This window comes from Oreochromis niloticus, linkage group LG20 (genome assembly GCF_001858045.2).
Source record: "Oreochromis niloticus isolate F11D_XX linkage group LG20, O_niloticus_UMD_NMBU, whole genome shotgun sequence".
NCBI classification, from domain to species: Eukaryota; Metazoa; Chordata; class Actinopteri; order Cichliformes; family Cichlidae; genus Oreochromis; species Oreochromis niloticus.
This window is the reverse complement of record NC_031984.2, coordinates 14,245,886-14,269,050: the sequence shown is the minus strand read 5'-3', so window position 1 is coordinate 14,269,050 and position 23,165 is coordinate 14,245,886. Positions and strand designations below refer to the sequence as shown.

The 23,165-nt window shown below is 40.2% G+C and overlaps 2 protein-coding genes across 11 annotated transcripts in view; one reads left to right on the top strand and one right to left on the bottom strand.

Moving 5' to 3' along the window:
- LOC100691159 (serine/threonine-protein kinase WNK2) overlaps positions 1–3,182 on the bottom strand; it is a 41,193-nt gene extending 38,011 nt beyond the window's left edge. For 8 of the 9 annotated variants that reach the window (XM_019349642.1, XM_019349647.1, XM_019349645.1 and 5 more), the window contains exons 1-2: positions 2,258–3,182; positions 1,111–1,889 (exon numbers count right to left, since the gene is read on the bottom strand). In XM_019349642.1, coding sequence (XP_019205187.1) covers positions 1,111–1,749 — 639 coding nt within the window. In that variant the 5' untranslated portion in view covers positions 1,750–1,889; positions 2,258–3,182. The remainder of the gene's footprint in view (positions 1–1,110; positions 1,890–2,257) is intronic. The other variant, XM_019349643.1, reaches the window with a different exon arrangement.
- LOC100690894 (ninjurin-1) lies at positions 3,135–23,138 on the top strand. Of its 2 annotated transcripts, XM_025901827.1 has the most exons (4): positions 3,135–3,291; positions 18,525–18,762; positions 21,907–21,972; positions 22,152–23,138. In XM_025901827.1, exons 1-4 carry the CDS (start codon positions 3,157–3,159, stop codon positions 22,259–22,261), a joined length of 549 nt encoding a protein of 182 aa, XP_025757612.1. In that variant the 5' UTR covers positions 3,135–3,156; the 3' UTR covers positions 22,262–23,138. The 2 variants fall into 2 exon arrangements, with proteins under 2 accessions (XP_025757612.1, XP_019205195.2); XM_019349650.2 differs by lacking the exon at positions 3,135–3,291 and adding an exon at positions 13,249–13,650 and having other exon boundaries at positions 21,907–23,138.
- The last annotated feature ends 27 nt before the right edge of the window (positions 23,139–23,165 follow it).

The window sequence follows — 23,165 nt, the reverse complement described above, 5'->3', positions numbered from 1 at the left end:
ACTGCTTTGTAATGCTAAAGTCAGACAAAACAGGTTTAATTCCTGCCAGTGAATGAAGTGGTTTGCATTCTTTCATCTCGCACAGTACTGACGCAGCATGTTTTCAGTACCCTAGGCAAAGTATTCACTGAGGCCACTGACTGCCACAAGGCTCCCAGCAGGCTATGGGGCAGGTTCAGCTGCTTCCTGTCTGCTCACCTCCTGTTACACAGAGGGTGCGATGCAGGGAGTAGCACCACTAATAACATGCAGACACACTGCTGGGAGAGAGCGAACCGGCATCTCCTACACTGTCCACTTCAATAATTGAGCTTAGTGTCATCATGCAATCAGCTGGCCAAACTGCCATAGAAAATGAAGGCTGTCTGAGCACACACAATGTAAAATAAACCCTTTACAAAATTATCTAAACAGGGGGAAAAAAATAACAAATCACAGGACATATTTTTGTACTTTGAGGGGGCCAGTCATGCTGACTATAGTCCCCCTTAAGCCTCCTGGGAGAGGGAGAGAGAATAATCCTTGTTGCAGTCTCAGAAGGATGGAAATAATTAGTTAATACCTTTGCACAGTCTAAGCTTGTGATTTCCTTGTGTCTATGTAACGCAAGAAAATGAACTCCCCTTGTGCCTTTGCGCAACTGTCAGTCGCCATACTTCAGCAATGGTATGTTCCCTCCATGTCATGTCTACAGCTACTGCTTGTCAATCAGTCTTCCTGTGTAAACCATTTAAAATTTAGTGGTGACCAATTTACAACTCAGCATACTCCTTCATGAGACTAGAGGCTGATTGACAGCTCCCTGAAGACATCTCCATTACACTATCATGATGAGTGAGAACACAGAGGAGAAAAGATAGAGGGCTTCCTGTGGGAGTCAGGCATTCTTCCACTAATATTAATCACGCATATATTTATCGTAGAGGGAAAAATGTGAAGATACTTTTAGATAGCTCTGGTCAGCATCCATCTCATGGATTAAAAATGTGAAAGCCTTTTTTTTCACAGATATGAAAAAGATAATTGTGCCTCGTCTTTAACTGCTGCATACACAACAAATTGGTGTCACAGAAATCTTGTTAATGAGGTGAGACAATTTTACTGCCTTACCTGTAGCTCACACCAGGCCACCTCCACCCAGGTCTCAGTATCCAGGCCTTTGTAGACTGTCTTGAAGGAACCTCTCCCCAGCTCTATGTCAAATTTAAGAAACCTTCCCCCTGGAGACGTGGAGACTGCCTTCATCTCTGCCTCCTCCTCATTCTCCTCACTGGCTGCCTTGACAGCAGCTTTACCACCATCACTGCATGTAACATTTAACGCGTCTCCACCTTTCTCCTTGTCCTCATCGGCGCTGGCGCTCTCTGTTGCACTGTCTTTAAGCCCACCTTGACTTTCAGTGCTGGATCCCTCCTGTATCCCACAGCTGGTCCCCCTTGACCTGTCCACAATTGTTCGCAGGTTAATGTTTAGGATCTTACTCCTGTTATTACATTCAGGTGCTTCAAAGGCCTGCTCATCTGTGTCTGAAAACCACAAACTTCTCCTGATGAATCTCTGATGCACACTCCTCTGATAACTGGAGGTAGGATATGCGCTGGGGTCACTCCCACCTCTCACTACAGAGTCCACCAGACTGACAGGTCCATCACCCATGGCCTCGCGCACATTTTTGCACTGAGACTTGGTTACAGAGGGATTTCTCAGGTCTTGGTGGTCCCCGGAGCCTGGTTTAGACTCCGGCTCCATGGTGACTTAAAAGTTCAGTCGCTTTGGTTTCCAGGTCATTCGTGCCATCACGGGTAGACTTTCCAACACGCAGATCGACAGATGAATACCTGCAGCGCCCACTCGGTGACGCAGTTTGCCGGGAGAGGCCCTTAACAACACTGGGATGGATGACATAGACAAGATTTTATCCGATAATAACAATAATGATAATAAAAAGAACCTGCAAAAGAAATGCGATATGCCCCAGTTATACATTATTGCTAAAGCTATCGATGGGCGTTAAGTATGGTAATAATCACTGAGGTGAAGTTAGCTGCTGTCAGTAAGAGGAGGTTGACAAAAAGACAAGCCCAGGAGTTAAAGCATTGCTTCCAGAAGCCGTCGTCGTCCAGGTGACCGAGAAACTAGCAAGCTGGCTTCGGCGACATAAGTTTGGCAACTAGCTAGCAATAAATTGCCCCCCAGTATTCCCACAATATTATCTTTCGTTCAAATACTGACATAAAAAAAATAAGGCACGACTTACCTTGTTCAAAAAAAGGGTCATAAAAAACACCCTCGAGTAAAACTGACGCTAGTGACACACAGCAGAGACAAACCTGCCAGGTCCAGTAGCAGCACTCAAAAAAAACCTCGCCAACGTTAGCCGACTGTCCACGACAAAAGGTGGACTTCAAAAACGCCCTATCTGCATATTATCTCCATTTTCAAGCACAGGAGCCGCCCCAGCGACCGCAAACAAATTCGGGCTTTTTTAGCTGAACACATACCACATGCTGACAAGAAATAACTGACGAATTTCTTGTATTTATCTCCTTTTAAGTCCCCGCATCCCTCTCTTCGGTTGCAGCTCCCGATGCGACTCTCCCCACTGTTTCTTCTTCTTCTTCGCTGCCGCGTAAGTAAATAGCACACACGGGTCGCTTTAAGACTCGGGTTTTTTTTATTTTTCCTGTAGTCCCCTCGGTAGTTAACTTAAACCAACAGCTGTTTGCGCTTGTCATCGCCTTCCACCATTTGGTTAGTGCACCGGTGAGGTACACCAAATGTGTTTCCCAGTCAGTTCGTTTGGCTCCACGCCCCTGGTGAGGACTATAGAAGGGAGGAGGGTGGAGGTGGGGGGAATGGTCCATCCAATCATACGGCACTCTGGGACGCCACAGAAAGCCTACTCATCATATTGCTGTGCTGTCCAACAGACAGAGTGACACGGGGTGAGACAAAGGCTGATTAGAGTCAGTGCAAGTAAATGACATAGCAATTAAAAACATAAATAAAAAATTTCTCACGCCCTTTGCAGACTCAGTCACGTGTCTTAACTCCCAAGCCTCCTGTCGAAACAACATTTTCCATTATCACTGCTGTTGTGTCACTATAATATAGTAGTTACATGTGCATCAGTAGCTCTGTCACGTAGCCTCGGCTATGTGCTTGCGGGTCCAGTCTTCTCTACCCCTACAGGATATTCTGCCACTTTGCTGCAGCCTGCATCTGAGGTGTAGCAGCTCTTCGCACAGGGCAAAAATGAGCAGCAGCAGCAACAGGTTAAGTGGCACCGAGGTAAGATATTTGCAGCCCCTTTTTAACATTCATCAAGGGAAAATGTCTATAGGCTAAGTAGATTGATCTTACAAATTGTCATGCTCACAAGTGCAATAAATAAAAGATGCACGAAGAAAGATTACCTGATTAATAAGAGCATTCTTGCTGTTTTGCATGCTTTTATACAGTAGAATAGAAGAAGCGTTAATACAGTGCAAACATGCACGAACCGCAAAGCAATCGCTTGGATATGGGACTAGGGAATTGTAGCTGTCATGCAATCATTTTTGTTTGGGTTAAATTTTTTGTTGCAAGAAGTGTTGATGCATTGTCGTGGTTATTTCTGTACCCAGAGTTGTCGGTTGTTAATTTTTATTGTAAGCCGATCGTGTAAAACTATCCACCTCCTGCGGTTTCTGCGCTTCCATGCCACTTCTGTGCCTCATGTTACATGTCATCTGCATGTGAGGTACATTCAGAGGTGCATAAGCTTTGCAGAATAGAATTGGTGCTGAATAAGACGGATTTTATGTCTCCGCAGAAATATTTGACCAGACATCTTAAAGTCTTTTGCAGGCATGCTGGGTCAGATGACAGTCTGGTCTGGCTTAGGGGTGAAGTATTGTTGGTACACTGTAAAATGTAATTCTAGCTGTTTGTTGTTTCAACATATTATTCTATATCAGTTTGACGATAGATGACTGAAGTTGTTGTTATAACATAGAATTACAAGTTAAAAACGTCCCAATTACACCAAAAAAAGCTAACTTGAAAACTCATGTCCAGCTAAATCAGCAACTTATGTGAACTTGACAACGTGGGTAAGTTGAGCACAGCAGGATTCAAAACTGCCTCACGTGACTGCTACCGAGGTGCATCATGGGGAATTGGCGGTTAACGACATGCTCACTTTACTTGGACGTTTTCTGATCGTCTTCTTTGGAATATGCTTTCAAGGTGAGTAACATTGGTTATAACTATAAGGAAAGAGAGCTACAAAAGTTGGAACATGTTTTGAATTTATGGCATGATGTGTGTTTTTCTCTTTTACTGAAATGTTTGCTTTAGCTAATGTAACTTTAGCCGACAAGGTCCAGCTTGTATGTCATGACCAAACTTGACCTAATAAACTGACATATGGCCTTTTTTATGGGTTTAATGTGGCACTGACCAAATCACAAGTATTGTGCCGCTAGCTTTAAGGTTGTGCACTCAACCACTGTTGCGATATTAGCAAGCTAACTCAGCTAATTAATAAAGCTTATTTCATATTGTCTCTGTACTTGTAAATTTCTTTCAAGTTCACAGGCTGTTGTATTTTGGTGGAAGTTCATTTTGGCAATATTTCCAATAACTGACTGGATTCAAAAAGAACTTTTTGGCAGGACTCCGATGCTTGTTGTCATCTGTTTACCCCTATGTAATCACTTAAGTTGTTATTAACTGCTGCATGCTAAGCTGCAAGAGTGCACTGAGGACTGAGACAAAATATGGTCTACAAACCAGCATTATATTAGTTTTTATCAGATAGTCTTCCAGTGTGTTTATTTTTTGCTTTAATTCTATTGTGCAGTTATTTGTTACACAGCTCACTATTTTGACTTATTTTTGAACTCTTGTGATCAGTATGACTAGATTGTGTGAGTTTCCATACTAAAAGAGCTGTAGTGATAAAATAATTGGCATCAGAGACACTGATTTTTGGCATGGTATACTGCAGAAGTTTTTTTTTTTTTTGCATAATTTACCTTTTAATTAAACTGCATTCTCTGTATTGTAACAAAACTAACATTGTTTATATGTCAGAAAATTAGCAAACATGAATAAATGGCGAAAACAATATAATTATAACATATATTTTTATTTGACTTATTTTAGGTCTGTGAAGCCAAACTTGATGCTGGGGATTTATTTTTGTCAGTGGAGTCAAATGGTAAGTTACAATTTGTGCATTTTGTCATACTGGAAACACCACAGATTATATTGTAACTTAATAGCTCTGTAGAACAAATGATATAAAGATTGTAGTGTCAGGGTACTTCTTAAGAAGTAATATGGCACTATTGATGATCACATGCAGGTGGCATAAACTAAATATTCAGACGTGTTACCAACAAATGATTCATTAACAAAAGCAATGGAGCAGACTGTTTAGGTTCTTGTGGTTGTAATAACATCCATAACTCCAGGTTTGTCATTAATTTATTTTCACAGGTCTAGATGATCACATCTGACTTTGTCATTTAAATGAGGTGGACTTGCAAACTTTGCACTCTTTTGGGTAAATTGCTGTCCACTACATATACACAGAATCTGCACAGTATTTCAGATCTAAAAAGGGAGTATGTAATGGACTTGCTGGCTTTAATGTAAAAAGCCTGTTGTGTAACTTTAATGAGGCAGTTGGACTAAAACAGTATTGCTCATCAAGGTAAACATCTGAGGAATAAGGAAACTGTTACTTGTCCTTTTACTCAGTGTTCTTTTAATCGCACGTTTACTAAAGTTTTACATCACATAAGTCATTTTCACAATCATTCTACTTTAAAAGATTTCAAGACAGAGCTTATTGTTCTCTGAACTTCCTTGTTTGCTGAACGGCAGGTAAAGTGCATCTTTTTGTTTGTTTGCTTTTGTGCGTTTGTGTTTTCTCTAATGGGCCTCAGATGACTGTTTGCTTAAATTTGGGTCTCAAAGAATCTTTTTTTTATTCTGTCTGTACTCTCCACCCCTCTTCTTCTATTGCTCAGGTTGAAGCAGAATTTGCCCGTCTTACATCTGTTGACCTGAAAGGGTTCCTTTTTGCTGTGCTTGACCATTATGGAGAGGTTCGTGGAGCTGTACAAAATCAAGAGCGGCATAGGAGGGCTAACTAGGCTCATAAGATGCTTCGGAGATGATGTAAGTGTTCAACTGCGAAATCTAATCCTTTGTTTAAGTTTTAGGTTATCCAGTTCAACTGATGAACTCATTGAAAGAAAGCTGATAAGTAAAGTCTGTCATCATAATTCACAACTGGACATTTAGTGTGGTAACTTTTACAGAATCTATGTATATTGGTGGTAGGTTGGATATCATATTCTACTTGAATGTCCTGATAAGCCTGATTCAAAATCTCCAATGATAATCATATATTGATGGAATTATGTATCAAAAAGCTGTGAATTTGGAGCTGTCTACATGCTTCATAAACACTGTTTAAAAAGTGTTTTTGTTTTCTTTTTGACTTCTTTGACCAGAGCCCTACACAAAGGAAGAGGACAGAGGACCTCATTTTCTAAAGGAAGATCCCTCACACACTTTCAAGACTGTGAAGGTTAGCATTGTTTCTTTTAGTAAATTTAATAATGACAGCACCACAGTGGATTTTAAATTAAAAAGTACATGTGTACTTTTTCCTCACCAAATGTATTATTACAAGATCTTTGACACTGGATTTGGTCTGGGTTTCAGAGAAACTAACTGGCAAGCTAGCATTGATATTATTAGTGTCTTGTGTTTATTCATGTCTTCACCAGGGTCTTTGACATTTCGCTGCTGTACTGTTCACTTCAGCTTTACGTTTGATTTCTCACATTGTATATTGTAATGGCAGAGATATTAGGATATTTAAGGGGCTGCAGTGGCTGCTACAGCTGTGGGGGGCAATACTTTGGTGAAATGTCCTGGACCCTGGAAAATAGACTGTGTAGACTGGGTAAGCAATTAAAGGTTACTGGCCGAGAGTCATTGGGCAGCCGGGTAAAGGTGGATGTTGATATTCAGTGCCAATTATGCAACCTGTTCAGCCATGTCTATATGCTCTTTTTTCATGCTGTTAATATAGGGGGAAAAATAAACTTTAATCAATAAACTGATTAAAGAAGCATTGTCTATGGAGCCACAATCTGATCCTGTAGTGTAGCTGCAGTTTGCACATTTCATGTATTCTCAGCCAGATTTGGTTTAGAGCACAGCCAATATTTAGCATAAGTAGATTTAAATTCACACACTGGTGATGGCAAGCTACATTGTAGCCACAGCCGCCCTGGGGCGCACTGGCAGAGGCGAGGCTGCCGGACACTGGCACCACCGGGCCCTCTGACCACCACCAGTAGGCAACAGGTGAAGTGTCTTGCCCAAGGACACAACGACTGAAACTGTCGGAGCTGGGGCTCGAACCGGCAACCTTCCAATTATAAGACGAACTGTCAACTCTTCAGCCACGATTCAGTCATCCACCCATGTGTGTGAATGACTGAATGTGTAAAGCGCTTTGGAGTCCTTAGGGGACTAGTAAAGCGCTAGACAAATACAGGCCATTTACCATTTAAATTGAAATTTTTTTTTGAATTCTGCAATTGAAGACATGCTCAGTTATTTATGAACATGGTCTTTGTTTAAAGCAAGAAATGGATTTGTAACATGGGGGTGCATATCTCATTCTGAAAAAACTTTAACAACTAATAAGTGTTACCCAAAGCCAATCACCATCATCCAAAGCATCAGTATGGCTCTTCTTTGGAAAGACATGAATTGTTAAGCACAAGGGATATTGTGTAATTGTAATTGTGTAATTTTTTTTCTTCTTTTTTTGTCTTTGAACCCTTTTATAGCCGACAGGTATTGAAGACACGTTTTCTAAGAGGATGAAAGTTGGCATTGCGATGGTGAAAGAAGAAGACATCATCGATGTGTTGGTTGTCCTTGAGGCGGCAGTAATCCTGTCTAATCTGAGGGATGTCTCAAGTGCCATTTCCATGCTGATGGGCCTTCTTTTTGCCCTCAACATAGACCATCCAAAGGAACTTAAGGACATCTTTGAAGTCATTCAGAACATCCTAATGAACATTGGTGGAAGGCAGTGCATCTCACTAGTGCATGGTCTAAGAAACAGACTCTTGCAGAAAGCCATGCAGAACTGTAATTGTATGCTCCTTAGTGTTAAGGACAGTTTTTATTTTACTGTTTGTTTTTTTATTCTTGCAAGTTCTCATTCTCACTTTTGTATGTCACTAAATGACTACACTTTACATTCCAGATTAGACAATTACTCATTTGTTCATGGTTTAAGAAACTTATGTGAACAACAATATGCTGGACTTTGCAGATGCTTATCTCATGCAAGTCAGTAGTTTTTCCTTTGTTTTGCAATTGAGCAGACTCAAACTGATGTTTCTGAAATATCCATCTTATCAAATGTTTCAAAAGCATGCACTCATTTTCAGAGATATTGGTTCTGTGGAATTTGTTGCAATTGTAAACGAAGACAAATACAAGAGTTTGATGTCTTACTTGTTATAAACTGATCTTTACTGTCACTTATCAAAGGTTTTGTACTATTTTAGTATTTCAAGTTTTATGCTAACAGGTGTGACTGAGCACAATGAAGTTTAAAAATTTTGTAAATGTAAAGAATAACTTTTCTAAAATAGCAAGTGTTCTGTTGATACATTACATTAATGCAGACTTTATGTTGTTACTTCACAAGAATCACTACTGCTCCGAGAGTATTGGTCAGAATTTAATCTTCACCCGAACTGGGCTCAAGACCAAGTTCAAATTTGTTTCACAGGGAGCAGCCTTTGAGTTTTGATGGATTGTGAGAAAGATGAGCTACGTCACTGATTTTTCTGTTTCTCAGATGACTAAGATGGCACAATAAATGGTGAATGTTGGGTGCTCATGAGTAATTGTCTTGTCATGTTCTTAAAACAAACTTTCTGTATGAAATGATCAGATAGACTTTAATGGAATCTGTGGGGTTTTATTTTTTTTTCTGTAAACAACAGAAAATTAATTTAAAGGAATGTAGATATTTAAACCTGAGATCTAAGATAAACCTAACAGGTAGTTTTGCTGAAATGGATGTTAGAAAGCTAAAAAAACAAAACAAAACTTAAGATGTTTAATACACATTTTTCTTTACATCCAGTCAATCAACTCTGATAATTAAAATGAAACTGATTTACAAGTTCACTCAGCTACCTTAAGGAGCTCAGGTAATTAATAAACTTAAATCAACTTAGCTAACAGATCATGTTAGTTAAGCTAAAATAGATTCCTAAGTTAAAAGAACTACTTAAGTATTTGAATTAACTAAAAAACCCAAGTCAACTGAACTAGGACAAGAGTTTAAACAATAGATTATTTTAATTTAGCTGAAAGGGTTTTCCCAAGTAAAAATGACAATTAAAGGAGTTGAACTGACTAACAAATCTCAGTCAACTAAACTAAGATGAAAGTTTAGACAACATGTGATTTTTCATTAAGATAACAATTGGTTGTGTTATAAGAACAAACTCTATTTCTTGACTTAACTTAAAATTTTAAGGCAGCCCTTTACCTCATATTTTTAAGTTGAAACAACAAGTTATATTTTACAGTGTACCTGAGTGACCTTATAAACAACTAGAAAGCGAAAATTTCAGAAGAAATTTTATGTGTGCCTATGCCGCTGCGAATCAGTGTAGTTTGACATTCATACGGCTACAGAGAGCAAAACTCAGAAGAGCAGCCATTCTCCACCGTGAACTATGGTAAAAACAAACACCGCTCGCGCCTCACAGATGACAGCTTACAGTTTTGGGTAAAGATGAAGTGACTTTGCACAGCCCCGATTTGCAGATGCTGTGCACACAGGTTCATGAGCAGAAGTCCCATTGTACCACGGCAGACCCGACAATGTTTGCATGAACACTCTTTGAAGCATTACGTTATGGACCACTTTTCACACATGCTTGGTGTACCCACACAGCCGGCTGTAGCTTTTCAACTGACAGCCCGACACACACCCAAAAAACAGCCGAAAGAGCACAGACTTTACACCCGTGGGTCCACCTCCCCTGCAGCGGCACTGCAGACCACGCCCCGCCACACACATCAAACAAGTAAAATAAATATTTATGCACTTTTGCATTTACTTTTTGTTTTTTGTTATTTTTACACAGTAAATGATTAACAATGGTCTACAGCCAAACTTGTGTATTATTATACAAACTTTGGTTGTAAGATGCAGATAACTATTTAATAAAAAGCTAAATATTTTATACGAGAGTAAGAAAGAAAAGTATATCTTTGTGTCCCCCTTTCCCTGTTAATGCCCTACCTGGCCCCCTGGCAAAAGCTTTGCTAGATCCGCCCCTGCACAGTTACCAGCTGTCAGCTACACAAAAACAGGAGCTGGGTGTTTATTTGTCTCTGAGAAACAGTTCATAACTTCCCTTCAACTCATTCATGTCACCTAAAGCAGGGCTCGCAAAATTTCAAAATCCCTGGTAGCCCTTCGGGGAGGCACTCTTCAGTTTTTGGTAATAAATTTAAGTAGCCCGAATAAAAAAAAAAAGAGGACAATTTTTTGATTGATGTTTTGTTTCCTTTACAATATTATACATTAAAGTATAATACTGTAAAGGAAACAAAACATCAATCTAAAAATATTTAAAACACAAATTACAACAACAATTTCAATCATCAACTCAAATATTTGGTTCTAATTGAACAAATTTCTATGAACTTGTAAGAACTGTACAACAGGAATCAGTCTGTGTCAGATCCTTATTTTTGACATTTCCACTGAAATCACAGGTAAGAGGCAAGTGCAACCAAGATCTAGGCCATTTGCTTTTTGAAGTTTGCAAAGACTGCTAAATTTTGTCAGTGGTAGTTCACTCTTTGCAACATAGTAGGCTGTTCTAAACAGATTTTTCAGGACTTCTTGTTATGCTTGGTTTATTTTTAGTATGCTTTTTGCAATTGGTGTTTGTTCTGGGAAAGATATTGCAGACTGGGCAATAATGCATTTCTTGCATTTGTCATGGGTTCTGATGGGGTCTTTCTTAAAATGACTGGTCCCAGTAACAAAGGCGCTTGTCGACTCAGAAATCGAGGGAAACTCACAACACACCCGGCAGAACATGAGGTTATTTAGCTCGTCGTATTCCAGCCACATAAATTCTTTAGTCCATGAAACCATAAAGCTGCGCTTTCTTTTTCCCTCATAGTCTGATTTGTCATAACTTTTCCGTTTTGTGGTTGGCTTTTCTTTGGCTGCCCCTTCTTCACCCTGACCTCTCTTGTTTGGCTCTGCAGAACTAAAATACCTGCTTAAATCCATCTGCTCTTACATGCATATTTACATAACGATCAGCAATTCTCTGCGTAATCAGCCTCTATCACGTTTAAGCTTGCTGCAGGAGATTTCACTTGTCATGTTTGATAGTAAGCTAACGATTGATAAGACGATGTCAGAGGAAGTGGTGTGCAATTAATCTGTGACTTACCAATTAGTGCTGTCGCTCTCTACACACAGTTAGCGCAAAGTGAAAGTGAAAGCAAAAAACAAGCGCAAATTCAAACGCGATTTCAATGTGTCACATATTGACAGTGGCTCATCGATGCCGATGACATAATTACTCAGCTACATTTGCGAAAGAATGCAAAAGCATTGACATATCTTTCCCTCCCATGATAGCCCGACGGGCAGGGCTGAGATGGATTTTGGTAGCCCGACTGGAAAAATCGCTAGCCCCGGGACGTCGGGCTAGCGATTTTGCGAGCCCTGTAAAGGGTAAACCTGTTTCTCCATCACCAGTTCAGCTCTGATGATTCAGTAAGGACATCTCCTGGTTTGGACCAGCCGCAAAATTAAAATCAAATGAATTCTAACAACAGCTGATCAAGCTTAAACGTGCTGCTGTTGTTTAGCGCGATAAACAAGAGCGAAAAGCCGATCGTTGATCAGTTTCACGATTGAAGTTGCAACAGGCCAGAGAATGACAGGGGAGGCTTCATAACGACAGAATAAATTGTAATATTTTCTCTGAATGTGGGACGATTCCGTTTGTACGGCAACTCTACGGACTAACCGTTATGAATAAAATAAAGTTCAACGTCAGTAACTTAGCGCGCACACAGCTCTATAGAAACTCCTGTGCAATTCATAACTTCTTACCTGAAATTCAGTTCACCTCACGCTCCTGCCTTAGGTTTGCCTGATCCACGATCTACCACCGGTCGATCGGCGGTCCCCTCGCCGCCTCCTATGTCTCGTTCCCGCATGTTTTTCTGACACACACCGGTAGATAGCTGCTCTCTGTTGTAGCTGCGCGTTAGCCAAGACCAAACAACTCAGTTATTATTTCCACATCGACCAGCATCATCGGCCCATATAAACGAAAAATAAGTCCACCTAAGACAGTCTGTTGGCGAGCGAACAGGTGATGGTCAGCAGTCTCACTGAAGGCAAGCCCGGGTGCTCGAAGGGTCGCTAGCCACGCTAGCTAGTTAGCCGGCAACATCGTCAGATATAATATGGGATGTTTTGACAAAACGAGCAGATATTTGAAGTTTACACACCTACATTCTCGCCTGAAAATATCTTAAAAGTTCATTTTGTGACCTAGAAACACGAATAAAAGACGTTTAAAACGAAGAGGTGTCCGCCATTGTTGAACTCGGCAGAGGCGTGCTATGCATTATGGGATATTGAGTTTAAAAACAAGCATACAGATTTCGGCCGTACTACTCCCGGTATACCACTAGAGAGAGCCAACCCACCACAAATAAAGTCTGTTTCTATGGAAATTGGCCTAAATTTGCACTAAAATCTAAATATTTCAAAAACTATAAAAGTCATGAACACCAAAAGTGTATACCATACTAGTCCAGCTCCAGCCGCACAAAATGATCTAACATATGTAACCCTATTGTCAAAACTGTTAGGCAGAGAGGCGCGGGAAAATTTTCACTAAAATATTAATATTTAAAAAACTATAATAGTTATAAACACCAAAAGTCATAGCACACCATTCCTGATCCAGCCGCACAAAATGAGGTAACATATATGAAGCTTGTCTCAAAACTGCGGGGCGAGATTCGCTGCAAAATTTCAGGCGGAAACTGGAGAATAATAATAATAATAATAATAATAATAAATCCGACGAATAGTAATATGTGTGCCTCTTGTCATAGGCACACATAATGAATGCCCTCCATTGTTACCAGTACACTGGCGTAAATGCACACATAAAAACAGACACACGGTTTTACTTTTGTATTACATCATCCTGCTTCATGCCACAACTGTAAAGCTCACAGATTGATTACTTTAGTTTATTAGGCAATTGAAGCTGCCATTTAAAAGTAGTTCAGTCCTGCATCTAATGTGCAGCATCCAGTTTTACAGGGCAGGGAAAGGGACTTCACTCTGTTATCTGTATGGTCACTGTCTTAATAGCGCCATTTAATTTCAGATGTGTGTGTGTGTGTGTGTGTGTGTGTGTGTGTGTGTGTGTGTGTGTGTGTGTGAATTTGAGGAAGAAGGCAGGAGGAAGAGAGACCCTGGCAGCCACAGACACTTCCTTGCAACAGTCAGAGCTCAGCCAGCATTTGCAAAATGTAATACCCTTACGCTCGATAAAATGAGCAATTGATCTCATTTACAATTTGTCCCCCACCAGTGTGAGTCAATATAAGTGTTTTTTCAATCCATGGCTCTTGTAGGGTGAATATCTTACAGGAAGACTTTCTGCAGGCTTTTAATATCCTTGCCTGCCTTTCACTGAAATCTAAGACCGATGAGACGAGTCAGATTTCACTTTCTTTGATAACCCGTAGTTTAAATTGCAGCTTTTCACTAAATGAGAAAGTGTTTTTGATTTGTTTGGGGTTTTTTTTCCCACCATAAGTGCCTTAGCTGCATAGACCACACTCAGAAACAGTCATGTTTGCTTTGCTTTGTGCAAGGCTGTAAAACTAAAAGCTCTACAGAGATTCATGGAAATTAGATTTACAGTTGGGTCGATTGTCATCTGGAAGCTGGCCAGATTTTGAGGTGAGTGAGAGAAGAAGGCTGCTGATAGGACATGATGGATGGAGAGCAAAAAGGTGCTTATGCACGAAGAAAAAAAAAGTAAGGGAAATACTCACTCATGCAGTTAGAGTTAATTTAGCGTTTCATCATATAGCTGAACACGGGCTCAATTAACTAAATAATAAATGTATGGTTTCACTGTCTTAAGTGGTGTCTTGCTTTGTTGCCTTGAAGAGCTTTCTACATGTCAGACACAGAGCTTGACGATACAAAGCTAAAGGCACCGCATACTCTCTAAGTAACTTACATGCGGGTAGTGTAATCAGTTAGTGTGACGACATGGGAAAAGGAGAAAAGTTTAGGATTAGGTGTGCAAGTTGAATGAGTTCATTTAGTTTTTTTGGAAATCAGCCAAAACGTTCATTTGCTTCTGAATACACAATGAAAAATGGATTTATTTGATCTGAGGTTTGGGTTAAATCACGGGAATTAAGAAATTGCAGTCTTTCCAAAGTTGTGAAAAGCATGTATTATACTAGTCTGCATCTAGCTTTGGACCAGGCATTAAAAAAATGAGAAGTAGCAAATGTGAAGGTCTTTTATTTGTTTTTCAGCCTCGTTAATCCTTTGTACTCTGCAACCCGGGTTGAAAGGTAAAATAATGTCATATTGTCTCATTCAGTTCAATTCAGCTTCAATTTTATATATATAGCGCCAAATCACAACAACAGTTGCCTCAAGGTGCTTTATATTGTAAGGTAAAGCCCCTACAATAATACAAAGAAAACAGAGGAAACCCCAACAATCACATAACCCCCTATGAGCAAACGCTTTGGTGACAGTGGGAAGAAAAAACTTCCTTTTAACAGGAAGAAACCTCCAGCGTGTTTTAATGGTATTTTATTTATGTGATTTATATAAATGATTTGAATTGCTCAGTTAAGCACTTAGGTCAACATTCATTGTTTGAAGAAGCCCTATATAAATAACTTACTGATTAGCTGGTTTCCCTTCTCATTCCCACATTGTAGTGTTAGTGGCACCTTACAGCAGAAAGCTGAATAATGTTAAATATTATTACATGATTTCATCTGTTATTCCACAGTGACACATAACTGAGAGTTAAGATCCAAACAACTTTTATGTCTCTGACTATCTCCCCCTCCCTCGTTACCTTGCTCCTTCTCTCCCCTTGGTGTATCTCCCCCGAGACTAATTCAGACTAGAAATGCACTGTGAATAATTCATCACAAAACTCAGCACTGAAACCTAGAACCAGTACAGCACAACTGATTTAATAAGAACTTTTTTTTCCCCCTACAGTTTAGATAGCTATAAATCTGGTGTGCCTAGATGACTGACAAGCACTGGGTTTCTCTGGGATATAAAATTCTTTCCAAATATGCAAATGTGAGTTGCCTTCCACTTTTTTCCCCCAAATATTATTCAAATGAAAACCAGGATCACGTACATTCTCTTTAAAAAAAAAAAATTTGTAGCATGTTATGCCTGCACTCCATTCACAGCTGTTGAGTATGACATATTATAAGAGCCTGTATTTGCTATCATTTTTGCACTGAATGTCTCCTCTACTGTGATTAGTTGTTGTGCTATTTTGCCAGCTGTATGATGCGAGTAGACAGCAGGATTAATCATGATAAATAGCTTGAGCAGACTGAGGAAATGACCTTTAGATTTGGCCTACGCACATGTCAAAAAGGAGGGGTTCTTTTTTGGAAAAAATTCACCTCCTGCGTTTCTAGACATAGTGACTCCATATTTCCAACCTGCGATCTCACAACAAGCATTATCTCACTGTGGTCTGTTGACTCTGGGATAAAGGGCTGTATTTTTTGAAAAACCTATGTCAGTGTTTGAGAGCAGAAAGGCTGACCCTGACACGTCATGACAGTATGCCATTTGTGGTATTTGGAGCAGATCACAGTCACAGGACACCCTGCCACACCACATTGCTTTCCAGTGAAAATGCACATTTGGCTTCACAAAGCATGTCCTAAAATGTGTTTTAATTCCTCGTTGTGAAGGTGTAACACAGTGCAGTGGAGCTTTGAGTTGAAAGGATTTGGAAAAAACACATTTTGTTTTTTGTTTTTGTTTGCTTTTTTAACATTTGCTCGATACTTCCGAGACGTCTCTGAAGTGTTCGCATGAATCTATGATAAAGCATAAAAGTTAAACTGATAAGTAGACTGCCAGATGATGAACTTGGCCAGTAACCCATGTAATACATCTTCTAAAAAGCACAGATTTATTAAGAGAATTAAACATGGCTTGTCCAGTGGTTATCACAGGATTGAAAAAAAAAAATCATCAAAAATAATTACTGCAGAGTACCAGCTCATTACCAACCCCATCGACCACACCTTCTGTTCAGAGTGTACTTCCCCTCATACATCAAGTTAACCCATGCCAGTCGATTGCTGTGAATCTCTTAAATACATTGTAATTCAGCTGTAGCCTCATCCATGGTAAATTAGAGGGTGCAGCTTTTCTTTCCTTTCTTTTTGTCTTTATCCCTCGAGCAGAGGGAAGACAGCTCGCACCACTTCTGCAGTTTGGTTAATCTCAGACAAACTATGCTCTCTGCAGCTGCAGGGAGTGTTATGATAAAAACGGAAGATTTTTGGTGTTCAGGAAGAGACTGCTGATTTTTTTTTTTTCCTTTTCAAAGAAAGAGTTGGCATTCATGCTTTGACCTTGTCACCACTAAATTTAAACCGTGGTTCTCAGGTGTAGAGCCAGATAAAAAAAAAATGTATTTTCAGCATTTTCATAGAGACAGACCTTCTGGTCCAGTGGATATGTATGGTTCTCTCTTTGCAGTACAGAGTCCACTGACATGGAGTGAACACACAAACACACTCACAACTCAGCTAATCTAATGTTGCATCACGCTCACCCACACAAGAATCGATAGGTTACACAACTCAGAGTAAAAGTAACTTTCTTAAACGCTAAAGTCAACACCTGCTGATTAATCATAGAAATGAATTATCATATTTACTCACCTCTCTTCCTAAGTCCCTAGTTTATTGAGTATAAAATATAACAAAATAATAAAGCACATTTTGTTCTCTAGTGAAGTGAATATTTATTTCACTTGAGTTCATATATTCAAGCTGGATCTTACCTTAAAGACCTCATAGTATCGTATCACCATAAAAGAGCATTTTACTCTCAGACTTCTGGCTCCCAGTTTGGATCCAGGAGACAGATAGCCTCTCTAATTTTAAGGTTAGGCTTAAAGCTAATACCAGCTCACAACAACAGTCATCCCAAGGTAAGGTAAAAATCATGCAATATTAGAGAGTGAACTCCAAAGATCCCCCAACAATTGGGGGAGGAAAAGCTCCCTGTCAACAGGCAGACCTTCTGGCAGAACAAGGCTCAGAGAGGGACTGCTGTCTGCCATGATCAGTTAGGTTGCAAAAGGAAAGAGAAGACGGAAGTACAGAGGACCATAGATGCACGATGAGCCGCGAGCAGGACATCACAGAAACTACTGAAGAAAGTAGACAAGAGTTAACAAGATGCACCGGTGGCCTATGAGTGTACGGGAAGTGAAAGCGAGGAGCGAAGAAGTGCTCAGTGCATCCACTAGCAGCCTGGGTTTAGAGCAGCGTAACTAAAGGAACTTGATGAAAGTCTTAGATTTGTCAAAAAGGAAAGGGAAAGATTAATTTTAAGAGTAGAGAGGGTGTCTGTCTTCAGAACCAAAACTGAGAGTAGGCTTCACAAGAGAAGGTCCTGATAGCCGAAGGCTCCACCTGCGAAAAGATGGACAAACTGAGGTAAACTGCTATCATATAACATTAGTTCTTCATGGATTTGCTCAGCCCAGTTCTGCAGCTGTCCATCAAGCTTCAAAAGAATGTGATATGGGCAGAATATGAACAAAGGATCACTCTATCACTCTACACTGATAGTTTGTTTACAGATAAGAAAATCAATCATTTGACTGTTTTGATTTATAAAGTCAACAAACCCTGGAATAGAGGGCAACAAGTGCAGCGCAGCCTCACAGAAGCACATATGACACAAGCGAAGGAGAAAATGTGCAGACTGAAAGTGACTGTTTGAAACTGTTGGCACAAACGACATATGCTGACTTCGTGTTTGTCATGTTTTAATAGTGCTGTTACCGGATTGCCAGTATCTCTTTGCTGTACTAATGGCTCTGTTTTCAAAGGTCACTCTTCTGTAATGGCTGGTGTTGTTCTAATTAGGTCAGAATGATAACCAGATCCTCACCATCCGTGCTCAGGAAACACAAAATTACTGCTAGTCTCATCAAAATGATGCCTTGTTGGCTCTACTGGAAGAACAAAACACAGCACAGAGCAAGCCTTTCTGCTTGTTTCCCAGCGTTCTTCTTTCTGTCATTATCTGCGAGCCATAAACATTATCTCTGTGCCAATTACTCTCTTCTCTCCCCCAGACCACCCATCCAGATGCTTGGCCCAGAAGCCCAGCTCCTCTGAACATGAACCACTATGCCAATAAGAAGAGTGCAGCTGAGAGTATGCTGGATGTGGCCCTGCTGATGGCCAATGCCTCCCAGCTAAAAGCTGTCCTGGAGCAGGGGCCAAGCTTCCACTTTTACACCCCCACCATCACCCTAATCAGCATCTCTCTGTGTCTACAGATCACAGTCGGGGTCCTGCTTATCTTCATAGGTGAGAAAGTAAACATAGCCTGAGCCCTTCTGGTGTATCAGAGCTGTTTTTGCTGTCTGGCATCTCACATCCTTTACTTGCCCACTTCATCCTTCCTATTCTAGCAAGATTAAAGCGATCTATATGCCACCTTTTGCCCTACAATGCACCCCCTCCCCCATAAATGTCAAGTCTACTGACTCCTGACAAACAACCTATTAGGAGCTGGATTCAGTCTCCATAGCAACCAGGACTGAGAGGTCAAAGGGTTCACTGGGTTTTACTGCTGATATCAGCACTGCTGGGAGTTGGGAGAGGTGCTGTGTATGTGTGTAAATGTGTCAATATGTGTCAGTATGTATGTATCTCCATGTGTTGGAACAAAGAGAAAAGCCCAAAAAGTGACACATGCAGCAACGATCTTTTAGAAGGTCTGCTGATATCTCGGGTTGACAAATTGGTGCGTGTAAATTAAAATAATAAGATAAGTTGGGGATAGATGAACTGATTTAGTTTTTTTTCCTGACACACTGAACAACAGGTTAATGAACTTTAAGCCAGTCACAATGACTCAGCTGTAAATGGATGAGTAAATAAAGTGAGTTTTGTTTGGTTAGTGTGAAACTAACAACGCCACATATCTTATCTACCTCCTCTGTGAAACTGCTGAAAAAAAATCTAAAAATAATCAATTATCAATCAGATATTTCAAAGCACGCCCAGATGAATATTTCCTCCCTTGTTGCTCAGATTTCTGCAAAAAAATATTATATCATCATTAACACTGTTAAAGTATGAGTATACAGTGCAATCAGATATTATTAACTCTGATATTTGCACATTGAGGTGTTCACATTAAAATGTCACATGTAAGACACATCCAGCACATGAGTCATCACCCATTCATTGCCCCTTTGACCTCCTTTACCAGACTTAAACAGCACCCCTCGCCTTTACCAAAATATCACATACATTTCTTTCTCATTACTCATTTCTTCATTTTCTCTTACTCTTCTGAACTTCTTTGGCCTCTCGTCCTCACATCCCTCCCTCCCCGTTGGATCCAGCTCTCTCTAATGGAACCAGTGGTGCGTGATGTGAGCGGCCTACATACCGGCCACCCCAGTCCGACTCTAGCCCCCACCAAGACAGATCAGATACACACACACATCACAGGAAGGGTTCTTACGCTGTTTAACCTCTGGTAATTGCCATCAAATACACACACTCATGCACATATGCATGGCTATTGCAGACCCATTTGTATGACTATGCATTCATGTGAACATTATTCACAGGCGACTCCCTGTACTGCTGATGACACCATAGTAATGTCATTGTCACAACACTAATTAGCTGTTTTCATGACATTTAACACATGCCATGATGCTATTAAAACACAAAAGAAAGGACACAGTTGCATATAGGAAATACAAGCTTCCCTTGATCAGTTTTCTTCCCCTGTATTGTTCTTTCTCTGTGATTTGAACCTGACATTTGTTTTCTTTACCTGTGTGACATTTATAGTAAATGTATCATATCATATACATGTTTACATGTTACAAATCCAATTCCAAAAAAGTTGGGAAGCTATGTTAAATGCAGTTAAAAACAGAATGCAATGATTTGCATATCTCACAAACTCATACTTTATTCACTACGAAGAATAGAAAACGTATTAAATGTTTCAACTGAGAAACTATACTATTTTAACAAACGTATTGGGTGCTGTTAGTAGCAACAGGTCTAAACAAAAGTTGAGACAGGACTATGTTTACAATTGTGTACCAGCATCTCTTCTTTTAACAACAGTCCATAAATGTCTTGAAACTGAGGAGACCAGTTGTTGGAGTTTTGGGAGAGGAATTTTGTTCAGTTCTTGTCTTATTCTGAAATATAGGATTGTAGCTGCTCAACAATTCTGTGTGTTTTAAACACATTTCTGGTTTCATAATGCATCAAATGTTTCCAGTTGGTCTGGACAGGAAAAAACAAATCATCTGGATTGGAGTATATGATGGTCTTAAACCCATGTGTGTGTGTGTGTGTGTGTGTGTGTATATATATATATATATATATATATATTCAGCACTGATAATGCTTTTCCAGAAGTGCAGACTGCCAGTTTGACAGGCACCAATACACCCCATACCATCAGATATGCAGGGTTTCTAAGTGAAATGATAACAAACTGGATGGCCTTTTAATACCCCAGGTGGAATCTATGTTTTACAAAAGGAAATTGTATTTGCAGTTTATCTGCCCACAGAACAGTTTACCATTTTGCCCCAGTTCATTTTAAATGAGCTTTCAGACAAGATGGCGACATCTCTGGATTGTGTTCACATATAGCCTCTTCCTTCAACACCAATAGAGCTTTCATTTGCCATTTTTGAATGGCAGGGTGAACTGCATTCATAGACACTGATTTCTGTAAGTGTTCCTGAGCGGATGCATCTATTTCCATGACAGTGTCATGCCTGTTTTTTATGGCAGTGTCACCTGAGGATCCAAAGATCATGAGCATCCAGTATTGATTTTCATCTTTGTCCCATGCGCACAGAGATGTTTCCGCCTTATTGGAATCTTATGATGATGCTGGGAATTGTAGCTGATAAGATGTTCAAAGTCTTCACATTTTACAAAGAGGAACACTATTATGAAATTGTTCCACAATTTGTAGATGCGTTTTTTTTTGCAGACTGATGATCTTTTTATACTCAGTCATGTTACTGACCTGTTGCTGATTCAGCTAATTAGTTGCAAAATGTTCCTTAAGCTGCTCCATTTAAGTACCACTTACTTTTAAAGCCTTTTGCATTTCCCTGTCCCAACGTTTTTGAGTGATCAAATTCAAAATAGTATAGTATAGTAAATTGATTGCAGTAGATCTAACTTTTTTGCCACGTTAATCTGAGTTTCCACTAAGTGAAAAATGAAAAACTGAATATTGCATTGTTTCCTTACATGCTTCTGTCATAAAATAAAAGACACACATAGATGTATGAGCATTCTGAACCCAGAATTAAGTAAATATAGATCTGTGGTTGACAGTAAATCTTTGCACCATAATGAGTTGGCTTTAGTCCCAGAATAGAGTAGATTGTTGTGTAATTAGACATTATCTGAGTGTGTGTTTGTGTGTTGTTCCGTTTTTGTTCACAGTTCGATGGAACCTGAATGATGAGCAAAAGCACCAGAGGCTGAACTTCATGGAAAACGTGGCCACAGGTCTGGTGTTCATCATCGTGGTGGTCAACGTCTTCATCACAGCTTTTGGGGTCCATCGAACTAATTACAACAACTGACCACGCACACACACACGCGCACACACACATACAGGCACATCTATGTGTGTGTATGCTTTATTTTCACAGTCTTTCATTGCTCCCCTCTCTCTTTTCAAACAGGTATTTTCTCTCCTGCCTTACTCTGCAGTTTGCTCCTAAAAACTTTCATGCCGTCAGCATGTTTTTGGTCCACTCCTCTTCTGACCGGACCTTCACAATCACCTACGTGACCTACAAACACAGTGACCTCTCCAGGCTCGCAGAGAAATTTCCACCAGAAAACAACTCAAACAAAATACACAGCTGTTCATTTACCAGAAAATCATTGTCCCGCATGGCTGCAGGCACAGAGAGAAAATAGCGAACAAGAAAGAAACAGCCGTAGCGACAAAGAGGTCTGGTACGTAAACAACACAACATTTGTTCTGATTGGACAAACAGGAAAGTGGAGACAGCAGCAGTCAGGAACATGTGACCTCTGGCTGTCTGTCTCCTATGCTGTCCGACAGTGACCCAAAGCACTAGCCAGACATGGATGCACAGTCTCACACACCCCTCTGAACCTTCTTTAATTTTTAATTGCACCAGTGACGTTTCATCAGGTTTAACGGGTGTGCTGAGCACATGTATGCAGCGCAGGGCAGGCCTCATCCGCCTCAAAACCACTACCCACCTCCACAGCTTAAACTTTACTATCAACTCTATCCCACAGGCGTCATGCCTAACATTCAGTTATAACAGTGTTTGGTTGTGCTATGAATCCCTCTGTGACGAGCAAAGCCGGACTTTGTTTGTGGTTCTTTGGACCAGAAGTAGCTGATGAGTCAGAGTCAACAGAGCACAGACCCCGGCAGAACTACTTGTTAAAACGGAAGCCTTAATTAGGCAGCAATGCCACTGAAACCCCAATTAGAGCACAAGCAAATGCTCATTTTATACACTTGAGTGGTTTGACATAAATATCCAGTAAAGGAAGTTTGAGGCTGTTTCACATAATTATCAGCTAAAAACCTTAATTGTATTCATGCAGCTATCTATAATTTCTCCAAGGTGGTTGTGAGGAAGCACCTTTCAGATGGCAAAACGTCGCAATCTCATCCTTTTCCTCCCCTACAACTATCATTGGTAACCGTG